The sequence below is a fragment of the Onychomys torridus genome, chromosome 2 (assembly GCF_903995425.1).
Source record: "Onychomys torridus chromosome 2, mOncTor1.1, whole genome shotgun sequence".
Lineage (NCBI taxonomy): Eukaryota > Metazoa > Chordata > Mammalia > Rodentia > Cricetidae > Onychomys > Onychomys torridus.
In genome coordinates, this window is record NC_050444.1 from 159905703 (window position 1) to 159924708 (window position 19006).

Here is a 19006-nt window from a genome sequence, read left to right on the forward strand (position 1 = left end):
ATAAGTAATTTTTAACTTGCATGCCTCCAATTAGTAAATTATTCCTTATTTTTACAAGTACCTGGAAAAACTCTTAGCAGTAAGAGAATCCAAGAAGCACCAATGGCTCACCCCAAACCAGACCAAACTTATAGGCACCAGCCAATGTCAACTTTGTTGATTCAAGGTGTTCAATATAGTAGCATTCTTTGCTAACCCCAGACACAAACTCACTATGTCAAGTTGTATTGATTCTCTACAATCTACTTAATATTTCAGACTGGCAGCTGATTTTTCTGTTAGTTTAGTCTTAATGACCTGTCAAAGTGCAGAATATCTGATCACTTCTCTTTTCAAAGGTAAACTGAAAGCAGGTATGAGATTTCCCTATTAAAATCAGTACCATAAAACAAATGTGTTTTTATTTTTTTGAGAGGGGGTCCCATTTCCAGAATGGGATTATAGGCAGCCTACCATATTTCATTCATCAAATTATTGTATAAAAACAACATGGAGTAGTATTTTATCCCTTCAAAAGGGTGATTTACCAATGTTTCAAAAGCCTAAAAAACTCTCCTTTTCCAGTCTCATGTTCTAGGCTGGTCTTAAACCTGTAAAGCAGCAATAAATCCAACCTTTCTTTTGCTGCTACCAGCTAAATGCTTAGGTGGATGTGCCATACACCACTTTATCTGGTGTTGGCTGTCAATCAAACCCTGGCCTTTAGGCATGTTAACTAGTTAAGCCAACTAAGATACATTTTGAACTCCCCATGCCTACCTTTTGAGACAGCCTGCCCCAGGCTGACCTCAAATTTACTATTTTGTCTCAGCCTCCCAAGTGTAGGTATTAAGTATGTGCCACCATACTCGGACCATTTTTTTTAAAGTGAGCAAAATAGATCACAGATGTCACAACAGTAGAAAACAGAACTCCTATGTAACAGAAACAGCAATTCACCGTAAGTAACTGCTTTTCTCCTAAAATGCTACCTCAATCTGGCCTGCAACTCAGATGCGCATGCCCCAACTTCTGGGATTAAAGGCATGTGCCACCACACCCAGCTGGAGACTCACATTTTTAAAGGATGAAAATGCTGTACTGCATCTTCCCACGTAAGTCCGTTTAACTTTCTAGCATTTTTGTCATGAAAACAGCAATGTTTTTTTCCAGTAAGACTCCAGACACTAAACTGTTGGTGGCAAGAAAACTTTTTATTTAACTGTGGTTCAAAGATAGTTTTTAAAAATGCATTTTGATGACCAAATACTTTCAAAAACCAAATCTTTGCCAAGTAGTTTATTTCTGAAACTTCATTTAGGGCAAATAACTATCTACAGCTATGTCATACCATAAACATGTTAAAAGGCTACTCAACATTGAAAGCCTTCTATGACCAGTAACTCTTTAACAAGTGCAAACAAGGGATCAAAACCATGCTATCGACAAGTAACTTACCCCAGGACTCCTGGACGGCTTGCCAGTTTAGTCTTTGGAGGTCCCCGAAAACCATTTTAATGTTACCATGTTACTGCTGCTGAGTAATAGTGCAAGTGCTAAAATGCAAAATTCAGATGTACAGGGTTTGGAAATCATGCAGAGAAAAAAATTTACAATAACTCAAGATCCCTTTACAGAGGATACTGAATAATGAAACACTGTGTGCATAACAACTCTCTAAAGGATATAAAATTTTAAAACACGCAACTTGCAAAATGACAAACCTATTTATCATAATCTATTTAGGTAAGGGCATTAGGGAAACTATCAACAAAAAAATGGTCACATCTTTCCAGTTAGAAAAGGAGCTCCCCAGTTCTCAGTATTTTTACAGGAAAAGTACAATAAACAAGGTATTATTATTGCTTTTACATTCTTAACAATGCATTGAGAGCCTAATCTGATTTTGTGAGCGGATTTGTTCGTCACTATATGGCCCCCACACCCGAGGATAAGAGCCCACCTCACTTAAGACTGCCAGAGATAGACAACCCACCCTATTAGTTCTTAAAGCTATCAGGCTTCTTAATGAATTTCAGGCACACGGTTTCTTGGTTTCTTCTACTTCATGCCTATTGCAATTAATTCCACTTTTCAAATCCCCAAATAAAAGATGCTTATCACCCCTTCTTTTCCATTGATAATGCTCTGCTACAATACATTTGAAAACAACCGTTTTGCCCCACCCCCCAAATAGTTTTAGAAGGCATGACTTCCCAATGGAGGTTTACACAGCCAGGTCAACAGAAATCACTCAAATGCACGGATGCACTCAGAACAAGCTGAAGGGTAACTGCTTACCATTTTAGGTTCTGTCACCCAGACTTATGAAAAACTAGATTAAAAACAAAACAACCCATGGAAAAACTTTCACTTTGGATAATGCAAGAACAAATAGCAATTAAGTCTGGGTATCAGGTGTCAATGCATGACAGGTGATGAATCCATTTGACTTGAGACAACTTTTCAAATAAGTTTATTTGAAGCAAAATAAACTACTGCCAAGAAACTTTATGAAAGTTCCATCTCAAAAGGGTCAAAAAGGGGAATTAACTGCTATGAATTCTTTGCATTCAGGGCTGCAAAACAAAGACACATATTATTTAAATCAGTTTTATTTAAGAATTTCCAACAATGACAACTCTTATAAAAAAGCATCCAAGCACAGGACACAGAACTGCAGCAAACAGCATTCTTATGAGTAGCTAACAGACATGAGAACTTCCACCCTTCTTTGAGACACCTGAGCTCACTGGTGAACTCTGCTTCCAAGTTCTCCTGCAAAGCACACCACAAGCTCAGTCCATGTTCGCAGCCCATCAGCTTCAGTTCACGTTCCCACACTTCCAGATCAGTAACAGAGGAGAACACACACCATACAGCATTCACAGCAGTTGACAGAGGGGGAGGGAAGTACAAGTATTTCACTTAACACATTCAACTAAAGTGGGTTTTCTAAGAACAAAACTCAAAGTCTTCCAACAGATGTGGATGTCCTTTGATGCAAAAACATTCGTACGTTATTTGCTATCATTGCTCTCTGCACACTCTCTCACCAAAGCCACAGGATTGAGTGACACATCTCTCCAAGTTAAAAAATATCCATTTTGCACCACCAAGTCTCTGCACGCGCTCTCTCCTTTCCTCGCTCATACTAGCCTTTCATGCCTCGGCACCACCATCAATCCCACACAAGGTTTCAAAAGTTCAAACAGCCTTCTGGTTCCATATCACAGCCTTGCGTTCATAGCGTTGATACGACTCCATGAAATAAAGAGTAGCGGATAAAAATGGAACACCCACCGTCAAAGACGCAGCCTGTGCAGCGTGATGACGAGTTCTTGGATGAGAAAGCATGGAGACAGAAGTATTCCTATGGCAGAATATTTACAGCACTACTTTCAATGAAGTGCTTCTTCCATAAACATTTGAAATGAGATGAACTGCAGAGATTAAATGAAGGCTTCATATTGTACTTTCGTATATGAAGGAAGACAAGTGTTAAAAACAAAACCAAAAGAACCAAACACCATGACATCATGATCTCCCAAATGGAGATTTTCCTAAGGAAAAAATTCATAGGGTGGGATTCAAATTAAAATGAGAAAAGAATGTTACTTCTTTCTAACCAATGGTTTCTACTCTGAACATGCAAAGAATCCATTTAACAAGTCCAATGATAGATTATAACAGAGAAACCTTCTGAGATCAATTGTAGTGTTGGTTTACCAATTAGGCAAACAGCAGTTCACTTTCACCCACTCAGTATTTTAACCCTTTATATAACAAAACTTATAAAATTCATTTAGCTTTTCCTCTTTTTCTAAAGAAAAATGTCAAAAATACTGCTGAATATACTCCACACTGAACAAACCAATCTGAAAATTTTTAGTACATATGTATTTTACAATATACTTACCATGAGTTTAGAAAAATTTGAATCCCACCATTCTATACCTACCTACCTATCAACCACCAACTTACCACCAACCCCCACTGCCTACATTCCCCAGCCAGAGGATTTAGAATCCATGCTTGAGCCAAAGCCTCCATTAAAACCACTGCCTGACCCTGCATTTGATGCTGACCCCCAACCAAGAGGGGCACCAGAGTTAGAACCACTGTAGGAGTTATTTCCAGAACCAAAAGCCTGATTTGGCTCCCTCTGCATGCTGCCCTGGCTTTGGTTATTACCAGATGGACCTGACTGGTTCTGCTGACTGGCTAACATGCCCATCATACCCCAACTGCTCTGCAATGCTGCCTGGGCAGCAGCCATCATTGCTGGATTAATGCTAAAAGCCCCAAAGTTCATCCCTCCACCCATATTACCACCCTGGTTATTTCCCAAGCCAGCTCCACCCCCTCTACTGTTACCAAACCCACCCTGATTCCCAAAGCCACCTGGATTACCACCAAATCTTCCACTTCTTTCTAACTGTCTATTGCTATTATGCTTAGGTTCAGCATTGGATATATGCACGCTGATTCCTTTAATGATCAAATCCTCTCCACAAAGAGACTGGGCAACCTATAAGAAACAAGGGATGTAAATGGTGATTAAACCACCAACTCACACAGCAAAACAGCCACAAACCCAAATCTTAGTATAACCCATCTAAGCAGAAAGAAAAACAAGCAATCAATGCTAATTTCACTTTGGTAATGTTAACATCAACTCTTGTAATTAAAAGGTATGTAACAGTCCCCAAGTCCACATAATGAGAAACACCTGAAGGGCACCTTACAACTATCTAAACCCAAACACTCTATCCCAAAAGGTGGCAATCAGTTGGAACAAACATTTTTAGTACTGTAGACTGAGCTCAGCACTTGGAGTACTATGCTGGGCACATACAGTAGCCCCAAACCAGATACATTCCCAGCCCTGGAACAAATTAAGAAAAATACCTTATCATCTGCAAAGGTAACAAAGGCAAAAGCCCTGAAGGGTTTGGGAATGAAGACATCTACCACTTCTCCATACTGACAAAAGAACTGTTGAAGCTCTTCAGCAGTCATGTCCTCTGTACAACGCCCAACGAAAACCTTTCTGCTTCTCAAAGGTTCATCTGGGCTTTGCTGCTCAGAAGAAAAGGGATAGCACAAATAACAAATAGATAAAGATATACTTTTTCTTTTCCCCCCTCCTTGGGTGTTTTCCTTTTTTCTTTCTTTGAGACAAGGTCTCACTGTGTATCCCTGGCTGGCCTGTGCCTCTAGGTGCTGGGATTAAAGGTGTACCAAAAAGACTGTGGCCCCTTCAAGGTCAGGAGGAATTGGGTCACCCAGAACTAGAGTTAGTTGTGTACTGTCATGTGGGCATTGAAACCTGAACCAATCCTTCTCCAAGAACATCACTTCCTTGGGATTAAGACAGACTCTCATGTACCCCAGGATAGTCTTAAGCTTGATACAGAGTGAGGACACCTGGAACTCCTGACCCTCCTGTTACTACCTCCCATGTCCTAGAATTAGTGATTCGACACCAGGTCCAGTTTCAACTTCTTTTACACAAGAGACCATTATGTGCATGTTCAGGAGAGGTTGATGCTAGCTATCTTTCTTAATAGTTCTCTTATTGAACCTGTATTTGGCTAGACTGGTAGCCAGCAAGCTCCATGCCTCCTCCCTCTCCAGGGGCGGGATTATAAGCATCTGCTACCACACCCAGCTCCTTTAAAAAAAAAAAAAAAAAAAAAAAAAATCTACAGAGTGAATTCTAGCACAGCCAGGGCTATAGAGACCCTGCCTCAAAATAAATAAAGATGTGTGTTCCCAGATCAAGTTCAGGTCCTCATGCCATAGGTAAGCACTTTATGGACTGACCAGTCCAAATCAAGCTTTAAATTATGAAAGTATACCTTGACCCCCAAACCAAATGTTCCAAAAATTTAAGTCTCATTTGCTTGCTTGGAATAAGTCTGGGTTGGAGATGTAGCTCAGTGGTCAAAACACTTGCTCAGTAAAGCACTGGATACTAGTTTCCCAGCACATTAAAACCAACATTAAGCTGGATGGTGGTGGTGGCCCACACCTTTAATCCCAGCACTGGAGGCAGAGGCAGGTGGATGTTTGAGTTCAAGGTCAGCCTGGTCTACAGAGCAAGTTCCAGGACAGCCAAGGCTACAGAGAAACCTACATGAAAAATTAAAACTTCCCCATCATCAATGCTTCCATATTTTAAATCTTAACATTTTAAGGTCATCTAAGAAAAAATTTCCCCTAGCATACAAGTAAAGAGCAAAATACCTTAGAATTCGGAAGTTTACAGTCACACCATCGCCCATCTATCATATGTCTTTGTGACATTACTTTCACTTGGGTGTCATATTCCGTAAATCTAACAAAGCCAAACCCTTTTGAGTGACCAGTTTTAAGATCTTTCTTGACCTAAGAAGAGAAAATTGAAATTTATTCTAATACCACACATACACCAAATCAGAGTTCACATAAAAATATGAATAGCTTCAATGGGATGAAGTTAATAAAGTTAGTTCAATGCAACAAAATCAATAGGCAACCAGATGATAAACAGTAGAAAATGACTCACTTGCACAACAGAATTTAACAATGGTTTAGAATGAGCACAAATAATAACCCATTTCCTTTAAACCAGCAGTTCTCCAACTTCCTAATGCTGTGACTCTTTAATACAGTTCAGTTCCCCATGTTATGGGGATCCCCCCACCCCTAAAATTTATTTTTGTTTGCTACCGTCATGACCCATATGAACAGAATAAACAAAAAGCTGTTACCCAGAATCAAGTTTACCTGAACCATAAGAACCTCTCCAAAAGTACTGAAATAGTCTTTAAGATCTTGTTCTGTTGTTTTCCAGGGGAGACCCAACACTATTAGATCAGATGTTTTCTGGACTGCTCTTTTCACTTTCACTGCTGAGGAAGCATCCGTCTCATCCATTTTCCTTTTGTTATCTAAATAAGGCAAGCAGAAATCAGTATTTAGCAGTTCTTTAAAAAGACAGGAGGGGCCGGGTGCGCACGCCTTTCATCCCAGCACTGGGAGGCAGAGGCAGGCGGATCTCGAGTTCAAGGCCAGCCTGGTCTATAGAGCAAGATCCAGGACAGGCACCAAAACTAGAGAGAAATCCTGTCTCGAAAAACAGACGGATCTCATTGAGGTCAGTTTGATCTACAGAGCAAGTTCCACGACAGTCAGAGCTACATACACAGAGAGAAACCCTTTCTCGAACAACAAAATACAAAAAGCAAACAAATAAGATTAGATCTATAAACAATGAAGACATTAAAAACTTTGGTAAGTCTCCTCAAGGACAGTATGTAGCTTAAGTGACTGGAGTGCTTTTCTGGTGCAAACAAACAAACAAAACCCCCAAAACACGAGGAATCCCAATTCTAGTTTTGTACTATCTTTTCTTTTCGAGACAGGGTTTCTCTGTAGCTTCGTGTCTGTCCTGGAACTCACTTTGTAGACCAGGCTGGCCTTGAACTCAGAGTTCAGCTCCACCTGCCTCTGCCTGGGATTACAGGTGTTCACCACCACTGCCAGGCTGTATTATCTTTTTGAAAATTGCTGCACACCACTGCAGTTGGCTTTTAATGGTTCTAGAGATAAGACAGGTTGCCCGTCTTGCTCTGCAAGTGTCTTTACTGGGCCAGCTATCTCCCTGGTCCAGGTTTTGAATGTTAAGATTGTAAAATCAACTGTATGTTCTTTCTCAAAACCTGTATCCAAATTAATGCCAATTCTACCTCATTTTATTTTTGTGGCATTAAATATATCTGACTAATCCAGGGGATCAGACATCCTCTTGTGATGCACATGGTATACAGAAAAATAGCCATATACACACTTCTAACCTATATAAAAATGAAAATTACCAACTTCTTTTACACATGTAAATTTGGGTGCTTTCTTAGCAGTAAGAAAGCTTGTTTATGGAGACAGTGGTCTCGAGGAACCCTCTCCTCATCCCCCCCCCTGCAGTTATTACTGGTGCATGCCACCTCAATGAACTACACGCTAGGCAAACAATCTACCACCATGTTCTACCTCCAACCCCGTTCATGTCGATACAGTATCCCACTATGTTCTCATAGTGACCTTCAAAATTGAGTTTCTTCTGCCTGAGCTTCCTAATCTTCAATTTCAAGTGTGTGCCAGCCCCCCAACCAACATCAAGTGTCTTTTTAATTCAAGGTAAACACTGAGCTACTCAGCTAATGACGTAAGAACTGACACAGTGAAAAAGCAAGTTTAGCCTGGCACATATACTGTCTTTTTAAATCCTCCCCAATTTCTTAGACATACATTAGCCTCTGCATATTGACCAACTTTGGCAGACTGACCTTGGTTGAGATGTCTTGTATATAAAAATCAGGCTGGCCTAGAAACTCACTAGATAGCTCAGACCTTCCTCAAGCTCAATCATTCTGCCTTACCCCACCTCCCAATGCTGGGAGGATTACAGGTATATGCGGCACTTTGTTTTACTATATCACAGTAAAAGCAACAATGTACCAGTTCCCACACAATCATAAAAGATAGGGTTTCCGCCTGTGGTTGGTGGTGGTGGCGGAGCCAGGAGGATCTCTGAGTTCGAGGCCAGCCTGATCTACAGAGTGAGCTCTTATTAGACTGGGAATAAGTGATATTGCCAGAGTAGCAACGCTGAAAAGAACTGGGTTGCATTAGACATTTTGCCACAAAGGCCAAACCCTGAGAATGGAGCTCAACAGACGACCTGCCCACCAAACTGGATGTTACACTGGCACCAGTCCCCACACGCAAATAACAATCTACAACTTAGGCTGGCACACAAACCTAACTGCAGTCAGCAATACTGTGAAACCTACAATGATTAACAAACCTTTGGGATAGTTGACAACATATACCAGATTGCCCCAGCCAGCATCTGGGGCATGCAGAATTCCTTCCACCAGCCGGACACCTCTCATACACTGAGACACTGGATTGCGGTAGCGCAGGCCGCATGCCCCCGGAAACTGGGCTGTAACTGTGGACAACAATACTGTTCCATCATCTTCTGATGGTATTTCAATGGGCTCGTCGTTCTCATCTTCTGTTACCCGAATATATTCAGACATCTTTGCTTAATTTTCTAAAGGAAAGAGAAAGATGAATGACCAAGAGAGTAAGAGCAATTATCTTTTTATGTCAGCTGCCACCACAACCCCCTACTGTGCCCACTTCCTGAGAAGACTCTTGCCACCTGAAACGTAATGTTTCCTTTGTCATCCTGGGGGGGGGGGGGCGCGAGGAAAAGGAGGGAGTTATCTAAAATAAAAAATGTGATATTTTTGCCAATCCACTTATTCAATAAATATTTTCTCAGGGCTTACTATATGCTTCAGTTGCTAAAACTCCAACATTGTTACCAACCACGGGGCCTGGTGGTTCCAAAACCAGATGAAAACAAAGTGTTAAAGAACTAAGCATTGAGGAAACAAAACCTAAGTATTGGCCAGGCCAATACTCTGAGTTCGAGCCAGCCTGGTCTACAGAGTGAGTTCCAGGACAGGCTCTAAAGCTACACAGAGAAACTATGTTTAGAAAACAAAACAAAACGAAAGAACTAAGTATTTCTGTCTCGACTTTTCCTCTTGCAAAACACCATTTTCTCACCTGCAGCGCGCAAAGATTACAGACCCCCTTATTTCATGACCATCCTGAACTGACTGACTCTAAGGTCTGAGAACCTAAACTGGGCTTTGCACGTGCTCTAAGTGGGCGGAAGAAATCAACAATGAGCTCCATTTGGTGCTGGCGGAGCACGAAACTGGCGACTACAGCACAGACTCGGCCCTCTGTTCCTCGTTTTCGGAGAGGGATAGCTAACTTGCGCGTCGAGGGCAGCAGCGACAGACGCTCCGTGATGTAGGCCACCGCTTCCCAGAAGGCCATGCGTGACGGACGACGCTGGTGATTTTCCCCGCACTTCAACTCGGCCCGGGGTGGGGCCGCCAGAGCACGAGGCCCACCGTGGCAACGATCGTTTTCAAATGCGAACACCCGAAGGGACAGGCCTTGCTGGAGCCCCGGGCCGCGACAAACTTCCGCCCACGGCGTCACGGCCCTGCAGGGTCGGCGTCCCGCTCCGGCTGCCGCCCGCGCTAGGCCCTAACGACGCGGCGGCGCGAGGCCAACTAGGCCCCGCTCCATAGCTCCCCTCCCGCGACGCAAGTCGCCTTAGGCCTCCCCCGAATCAACATCCGAAGCACAAAAGCCACCCTTAGCCAGCAACTCACCCACTAGGCCGCTGCTAGGAAGCACGACGAGGAAACTGAGACAGCGAGAAGCCCGAGACAAGCCGAGCTACCGCTCCGTGCCCACAAAATGGCGCTAGGGCCGCCTCCCGCCCCCGCCCGCCTTCGGCCTCTCCCATCTGCCTCCTGCCAGGAGGGGAGCTCACCTAGCGGAACCACAGACGCTCTCTCCTTGACGCGGCTCAGATCCTATCAGACGATTAAGCACACATAAACAAAACGGACAATACATAAAGGAGAGTGGCTGTGCCCGAGAAGCTGAAAAATGAAAAACAGTGTGGCTACGTAGGCTTTAGATTCCCCCCACGTAACGTGGCAAGTGGCTTCGTCCGACCAACCGCCGGCCCTACCTGAGGACTCGCGCTCATTGAAAGTGCGCGAGACTAGCGTAGGCCGGGACGAGCGAGGCGGGACCGGAGCAGGTGGGGTGGGGCTACGAGGGAAGGGGCGGAGCCAGCAGGCGGGCGGGGCGCGAGAAGGTCGGGTGCGGGAGGGGACGTCTCTCTGGGAGCCAGGGCTCCCAGGTCTAAAGGCTAGTCTCAGTAGGTCTTCTGCCATTGCTCGGTAATTTCCAAACGTGTTAACACTAACTTACAAAATGGTAGCTGTCCTAAGCACTACTTTGCCCACGCTGGCTCTAGGAGGAAAAAAGTAGAATCTTGTGAATATCATTGACCTTGGGCTGTGCTCGTCCCTTGGAGTTTTCAGAGTTAGGGATAGTCTTTGCCACTAAGTACTGTTTTAGAGACAGGGATCTCAAAGTCACTGTGTAGCCCAGCCTGTCCTTTGACTCATCACGCCTCCCTGTCTCCCATCCTCAAGCCTCCCAAATGTTGATGTTGCCCTAGCAGTCTGATGGTGTCACTCACTTCTTGGTAAGTGAGGAAACTGAGGCAGAAAGCAGTTAAGTGTCTTGCATGAAGCCAGGTGGTGGTGGCGCACACCTTTAATCCCAGCAGAGGCAGGCAAATCTCTAAGTTTGAGGCCAGTCTGATCTACAGAGAGTTCCAGGATAGCCAAGGATACACAGAGAAGCCCTGTCTTGGAAAAAACAAACAAACAAAAAACAACAACGAAAACCGTATTTTGCATGAAATCACCAAAAGAATAAGTGGTCGCCCTAGGATTTGAGCACCCTAGGATTTGAGCCCTACAACGGAAAACACTTGGAAGCGCCAGTCTTTTGGTTTCAGTTGATGGCATGACCTAGTTTAACTTTGTAAAGGCTGAAGGCTAGCTCTACCACCAAGCTGCAGGCTCTGGCTCCGTTAGGCAGGAGTTAAATTTCTTGGGGCATACGTGTATCAGACTCTTAGCCGAAAAGGTTTACACAGTGACAGGGTTTACACAGTTTTGCATTACAGGATGGCCTTGAACCTGCAGTGTTCCTCCTGCCTCTGCCTCCTGGAGGCTGGATTTACAAACATGCTATCATGCCAGGCTGAGTCTTCCTAGTTTACAGTGACAAATGAACTCAATTCCTCTTCACAGCAACCTAGTAAGGAGGTGCCATTGTGAGCATGGAGATTAATGCCTGGCCCATTTATAGCCCAGGCTGGCCTGGAACTCCTGGACAATCCTGCCCCAGCTACTGAGTCCTTCCACCCAGTATTTTTTATTTTGTGTTTCAAGACAGGGTTTCATTTCATTTCTTTTTTTTCTTTTCTTTTTCTTTCTTTTTTTTTCGAGACAGGGTTTCTCTGTGTTGTTTTGATGCCTGTCCTGGATCTCACTCTGTAGACCAGGCTGGCCTTGAACTCAGAGATCTGCCTGGCTCTGCCTCCTGAGTGCTGGGATTAAAGGTGTGCCCCACCACCACCTGGCTTATTTTTTAATTAAAAAATTTTTTTGAGACAGTCTCTTGTAGGTCGTCTGATCTCCAACTTACTGTATAACCTGTGCTGACCTTGTTTCTTCTGTTCCTATAGTACTTGCATTACAGGTATGAGCCTCCACACCTGTGAGTTTTTATTATTATTAAAAAAATTTATTAATGTGTATTTTGTGTTTTACCTGCATGTATATCTGTGTACCTTAGGCATGCCCGATGCCAACAGAGGGCAGGAGACATTGTTGGACCCCCTGGAACTAGAGTTACAGATGGTTGTGAACTGCTATGTGGTTGCTGGGAACTGAACCCAGGCTGGCCTGGAAAATTAGGTAACCCTCACCCATCTGCCTTCCTAACACTTGGATTACAGGTGTATATATATTACACCTAGCTAATATTGTTTGTTTATTGAGATAGGGCTTTGGCCTTCTGATCTACTGGCTTTAGCTGAACGATTGTTAGCACTGTTCTGACTACCATACCCAGCTTTTTAAAAAAGCAGAACCTATGTTGCCTGGGCTGGGCATAAGCACTATTAACTGCTTCACTATGCATGCTTGCTAGCATGCCTGTGCCCAGATGACATTACTTTTTGTTTGTTTGAGACAGGTTCTTGCCAAGTAGTCCTGTCTGGCCTGATTCTCCATATGTAGCTCAGGCTATCCCTGAACTCACATGCCAGTCCTCTTGCCAGAACCTCTCATGTGCTGGGTCACAGGCATGCCCAGCTGGCTGTTATTTCTGAAATCTCAGCTTTGTGGCATGTTCCCACCTGGGTTTGGTCTTATGTTTCTCCAGATGTAAAATTATACATCTTTGGCAAGAAGACCACTGAGGACATGTGTCCTTATGTAGAAAAGACCACATGTTGTGTTCTTATGTATCTGTAGAGCCCGTGGATCTGTTGGCTGTGTTTCAGAGCCGTCTCTGGTATTTTTTCACCATACAGTTGCCACTTTGGGTCTACTGATGAGTCTTGCCTCATTATTTATTTCTAGACTTGTTGTAGAATATTAGTTGAAGATGTGTTACATTTTTTTTATTTTAGTAGTAGTAGAGAACTTTATTAGGAGGAAGGGGAGGAGGGACAAAAGGATCAGGCCTGGGGAGGAAAGAGAGAAAGATGGTGGAGTGGGGGGAGAGAGCAGAGCAGAGAGAGCGTGTTACATTTGTTTATGCTGTGGAACATTTGCTTAATGATGCAGATATGCTGCATTTGTTTAACTCTGTGGAGCTGTGTTACTGTGCCTGTGTAAAACACCTGATGGTCTAATAAAGAACAGCCAATAGCAAGGCAGGAGACAGGACAAGAGAGGCTGGCAGGCAGAGAGAACAAACAGAAGGAGAAATCTGGGAAGAGAAGATTGGGGAGCAAAGAAAACGGAGAGGAGGACATCAGGAGCCAGTCATGGAGTAAGAAATAGAGAAAGGGGACTGGAGAGACGGCTCAGAGGTTAAGAGCCCTGGCTATTATTCTAGAGGTCCTAAGTTCAGTTCCCAGCAACCACATGGTGGCTCACAACCACCTATAATGAGATCTGGTGCCCTCTTCTGGTGTGCAGGCATACATGCAGGCAGAACTGTATACATAAAATAAACCTTCAAAAGAAGAAGAGGGTTGGGGATTTAGCTCAGTGGTAGAGCGCTTGCCTAGCAAGGGCAAGTCCCTGGGTTTGATCCAGAGCTAAAAAAAAAAAAAAAAAAAAAGAAGAAAGGTATATAGAATAGAAAAAGAAAAAAGCCCAGGGGCAAAAGATAGACAGGATAATTTAAGAAAAGCTAGCTAGAAAGAACCCATGTTAAGGCAGGACATTCCCAAATAAGAATAAGTCTCTGTGTGATTTTTTTTTGGGAGCTGGGTGGCAGGCCCCCAAAGAATAAAGAGGAAAAAAAAACCAACAACAAATAGGCTGATTGTGAAAAGGTGATTTTCTGATTTATTTGTTGTTTTTTAAGACGGAGTTTTGCTGTGTAGCTCTGGCTGTTCTTGAACTCCCTCTGTAGATCATGATGGCCTTGAATTTAGAGATCTGCCTCTTGAGAGCTGGGATTAAAGGCATGAGCCCCCGTGTCTAGCTACTGATTCTATTATTCATTTGTTTATTTGTTTTGCTTGTTTGTTTGTTTTGGTTTTTCGAGACAGGGTTTCTCTGTGTAGTTTTGCGCCTTTCCTGGAAGTCACTTGGTAGCCTAGGCTGGCCTTGAACTCACAGAGATCCACTCTGCCTCTGCCTCCTGAGTGCTGGGATTAAAGGTGTGCGCCACCACCGCCCGGCTCTATTGTTTATTTGTTGTGGTGCTGTGCCTCAAGCTGAATGCTCTATCACTGCATTATTCCCCAGATCCACAACAAATTTTATAACCCCCCCTCCCATAGGGTTTCTCTGTGTAACAGCTCTAGCTGTCCCAGAACTCACTTTGCAGACCAGGCTGGCCTCAGAACTCACAGAGATCTGCCTGCCTCTGCCTCCAGAGTGCTGGGATTAAAGTTGTGAGCCACCATGCCCAGCTCAAATTTTGTAACTTTTAAATATTTTTTTTTAAATTTTGTTTGTATTTTGTATATGTGTCTTTCTGTGTGGCGTGTGTGGTTGGGTGCCCAGGAAGACCAGAAGGTATTAGTGCTCCTGGAGTTGGACTGACCAGAGATTATGACTTTTATTTTGAAAATTTCAAAGCCTGCTTTGGTGAGGCATACCTTTGGTCCCAGATCTGGAGGCAGAGGCAGGTTGATCTCTGAGTTTAAGGCCAGCCTGGTCTACATAGCTAGTTCCAGGCCAGCCAAGGACATAGTGAGACCCTGTCTCAAAAACACTAAAAAGGGGGCTGGAGAGAATCATCTACTGCTCTTGCAAAGGACCCTTTCTGGTTTCCCTGTACACGTGTGCTCACAGGCACACACCCACATTCAAACATATACATATAATAAAATAACTTTTTTTCCCCCACAAGACAGAGTTTCTCTGTGTAACAGCTCTGGCTGTCCTGGAACTCCCTTTGTAGACCAGATTGGCCTGGAACTCACTGAGATCCACCTGCCCCTGCCTCCCAGGCATTCGCTACACCACTTCCTGCACTGCCTGGGTTTTTTGTTTTTTTAGTTATTTTTATTGCTGGGCGGTGGTGGTACACATCTTTAATCCCGGCACTAGGGAGAAATAGGCAGGCAGATTTCTAAATTCAAGGCCAACCTGGTCTACAGAATGATTTCCAGGCCAGCCAGGACTACACAGAGAAACCCTGTCTCAGAAAAACCAAAACCAAACCAAACCAAACCAAACCAAATTCAGACAGGAAGAGTTGAAGTAATAATACAACACATACCAGCATAGCAGCACTCATGTAACTTGTAGGGGGCAGAAGGTGTCTGTGCTCACAGACAAGCACTAGGGGAATCTGGAATGTTAAGCACGCAGGCCTGTTACTTCAAGGGAAGGAACACAAAATCTGCTATCTGGGGCTGGAGAGATGGCTCAGAGGTTAAGAGCACTGGCTGCTCTTCCAGAGGTCCTGGGTTCAATTCCCAACACCCACATGGTGGCTTGCAATCATCTGTAATGAGATCTGGTGCCCTCTTCTGGCCTGCAGGCAGAATACTGTATACATAATAAATAGGTAAATCTTAAAAAAAAAAAAAAAAAAATCTGTTATTCATCTAGAAGTCTGGGAATGGACATGCTTTCTAGCCTGGTGACCTTTGCACTGTGAGACCACACGAAGACCTCCTGCAGACACTTATGAGCTTGTTTTTTCTCAGTTTACTATAGAAACTATCTTTATGGAAGATGTCACTTGTACTTTACAAAGAAGTTTTTTTTTTTTTTTTTTTTTTAAGATTTATTTATTTATTTATTATGTATACAATGTTCTGTCTGCATGTATGTCTGCAAGCCAGAAGAGGGCACCAGATCTCATTACAGATGGTTGTGAGCCATTATGTGGTTGCTGGGAATTGAACTCAGGACCTCTGGAAGAGCAGTCAGTGCTCTTAACCTCTGAGCCATCTCCTCAGCCATTTTTTGTTTTTGTTTTTGTTTTTGTTTTTGTTTTTGTTTTTCAAGACAGGGTTTCCCTGTGTAGCTTTGTGCCTTTCCTGGAACTCACTTTGGAGACCAGGCTCTCCTCGAACTCACAGAGATCCGCCTGGCTCTGCCTCCCGCTGGGATTAAAGGCAAGTGCCACCACCTCCTGGCACAAAGAGTTTTGATATAGTCATATCTGATCTTTATTTGGCTTACTTTGTTCTTCAGAGATTTATGTGTGCTTTGTTGTATACATGAGTTAATTATCACTAGAAAAGTTTTCATCCATTTGTGCTATGCTTAAATATGCCTAAAATAAACTGCTGGGGATCAGACTCTCAAAGTCGGAAACAACCACCACCTACTGAGCTGTGTTGGACCGAACTGCCTCTTTGCCTCCCTAGGATCATCTCTCCGCTGGCTGGGAAGGCCATAGAGACCCCTGCAGTAACTGGCTCATATTTTGTAATATCTGCTTATGAATGTGTATAGCCAGCTTGGGCCCTCACTTCCCCCACCCAGGCCACTTGGAAGTAAGATGTCCATATTGCAACACTCTCTTCTACCCCAAACAAGGAAGTTCTCCTATGTGACTTCAGTGACCGTGTCTAGGAGGTGGGTGGGCTTGGTGGTGCAGGTTGTATTCACCACTACTCAGGAGGCTGAGGCAGAAAGGTGGAATAAGGCAGAAAAGATCAATTATTAGTTACTGTTTTCTTTTCTTTTTTTTTTTAGTGATCACTTACAGCTCTGCTTGTATTGCTTATTGCCCAGCATGACTTAACTTGCTACCTGGAACAGAATGGCCTGGAGAAATAGTTGAAACAATAGGTCGTTACTCTATTGTCAATTTACAACCTGTCAACTGTAACACATGCCTTTGAAAACCAAAAGCCTCCACGCTAACTGCCAAGTGTGTTTCTGCTTGCTGCCCCGCCCCACATTGTGGTTTTAGAGTATAAATGAAGACTTTGGAGTCCACTGGTGACATCTCTTCTCTTTCTTCTTCTTCTCCTCCTTTCTTGGCTTTTTTTTCTCTTTTCTTTTCTTTTCTTTTCTGGAGCTGAGGACTGAACCCAGGGCCCTAGCGCTCTACCACTGAGCTGAACCCCCAACGCCTTTCTTTTTTTAATTTTACTTTACTTTAATTAATTAATTTATTTTTGGTTTTGTGAGACAGGGTTTCTCTATGTAGTTTTGGTACCTGTCCTGGATCTTGCTCTGTAGACCAGACTGGCCTTGAACTCACAGAGATCTGCCTGGCTCTGCCTCAAGTGCTGGGACTAAAGGCGCGGCTATCACATTCTTTTCTCCCTGGAGCTGAGGGCCGAACCCAGGGCCTTGAGCTTGCTAGGCAAGCGCTCTACCACTGAGCTAAATCCCCAACGCCCTTTCTTGGCTTTTCAAGACAGGGTTTCTCTATGTAGTCCTGGCTGTCCTGGAACTCACTCTGAAGACCAGACTGGCCCTGAACTCAGAAATCTGCCTGCCTCTGCCTCCTGAGTGCTGGGATTAAGGTGTGTGCCACTACTACCTGGCTTTTTCTTCTTTTTTTCTTTTTTGGAGACAAGGTGTCACCACACAATTCTTGCTGGCCTTTTTGGAAGGTAAAATAGTATCCAGATACAAAAAGTCTCATTTCATTGTGATACACTTTCTTTTGAATTTCCTGTCTAGAACCTGCCAGAATAAAGGCACACTTGCTGTATTTGGCCTAGGTCTTAGGTTTTTTTTTGTTTGGATTTTTGTTTTGTTTTGTTTTTTGAGACAGGGTTTCTCTGTGTAGCTTTGTAGCCTGTCCTGGAACTCACTTTGTAGCCCAGGCTGGCCTCTAACTCACAGAGATCCACCTGCCTCTGCCTCCAGAGTGCTAGGATTACAGGTGTGCGCCACCACCGCCCAGTATAGGTCTTAGGTTTTTTTTTTTTTTTTTTAGAGATTTATTTATTTATTATGTATACATACAGAAGAGGGCACCAGATCTCATTATATATGGTTGTGAGCCACCATTTAGTTGCTGGGAATTGAACTCAGGAGCTCTGGAAGAGCAGCCGGTGCTCTTAACCTCTGAGCCCTCTCTCCAGCCCCCAGGTCTTAGGTTTATAAAGTCATTTTTGTAGGGCTGGAGAGATGGCTCAGTGGAAAAGCACCTTCTGCTCTTCCAGAGGACAGGAGTTTGGTTCCCAGTGCCTATTAAGGCTCGAGCTCCGGGGAGTTTGATGCCCTCTGCTGGCCGCCATGGGCACTGCATTCATATGGTGTCCGCACATAGACCTATACAATACACATAAATAAAGATAAAATAGAGCCAGGAGGATCTCTGTGAGTTTGAGGCCAGCTTGGTCTACAGAGCGAGTTCCAGGACAGGCACCAAAACTACACAGAGAAACCCTGTGTTGAAAAACAAACAAACAAACAATCAAACAAACAAACAAACAAAAAGCCAGGTGGTGGTGGCACACACCTTTAATCCCAGCACATGGGAGGCAGAGGCAGGTGGATCTCTGAGTTAGAGGCCAGCCAGGTCTACAAACTGAGTTCCAGGACAGCCAGGGCTACACAGAGAAACTCTCAAAAACAAACAAAAAATGTAAATAATTCTAAAAATAATAAATATAAATAATTTACAAGAAAAGCAATCTATGCAAACACCAATAACAAAACCCTGAATCAAACTAGGCTGGCCTCAACTTGCAGTGATCCCTCTGCCTCAGCCTTCCAGAGCTGGCATTATAGGCATATGTAACATGCTCCTCTTTAAAATTCCTTTTATAAAATGATATAGTATTTGCATATAACCTATGCAAATGACCCCATACACTTTATATCGTCTCTGCATTCCTTACAATACCTAATGAAATGTAAATGCTATGTAAATAGTTGTTGTATTGAGTTATTTAGGG

General features: G+C 43.5%; 1 protein-coding gene across 5 annotated transcripts; it reads right to left on the reverse strand.

The window, feature by feature from the left end:
* Positions 1 to 1263: 1263 nt before the first annotated feature.
* Positions 1264 to 10341, reverse strand: LOC118577573 (TAR DNA binding protein). 5 transcript variants are annotated; one of them, XR_004944212.1, is made up of 8 exons: positions 10233 to 10341; positions 8834 to 9085; positions 6754 to 6917; positions 6232 to 6372; positions 4891 to 5061; positions 4384 to 4510; positions 3283 to 3422; positions 1264 to 2558 (listed from the first exon to the last, which is right to left on the reverse strand). XR_004944212.1 is itself a non-coding variant. In XM_036177910.1 (7 exons), exons 2-7 carry the CDS (start codon positions 9069 to 9071, stop codon positions 3367 to 3369), a joined length of 888 nt encoding a protein of 295 aa, XP_036033803.1. In that variant the 5' UTR covers positions 9072 to 9085; positions 10233 to 10341; the 3' UTR covers positions 1264 to 3366. The 5 variants fall into 5 exon arrangements, 4 of the variants coding, with proteins under 4 accessions (XP_036033803.1, XP_036033804.1, XP_036033802.1 ...); XM_036177910.1 differs by having other exon boundaries at positions 1264 to 3422; positions 4393 to 4510; XM_036177911.1 differs by having other exon boundaries at positions 1264 to 3352.
* Between the last annotated feature and the right edge of the window lie 8665 nt (positions 10342 to 19006).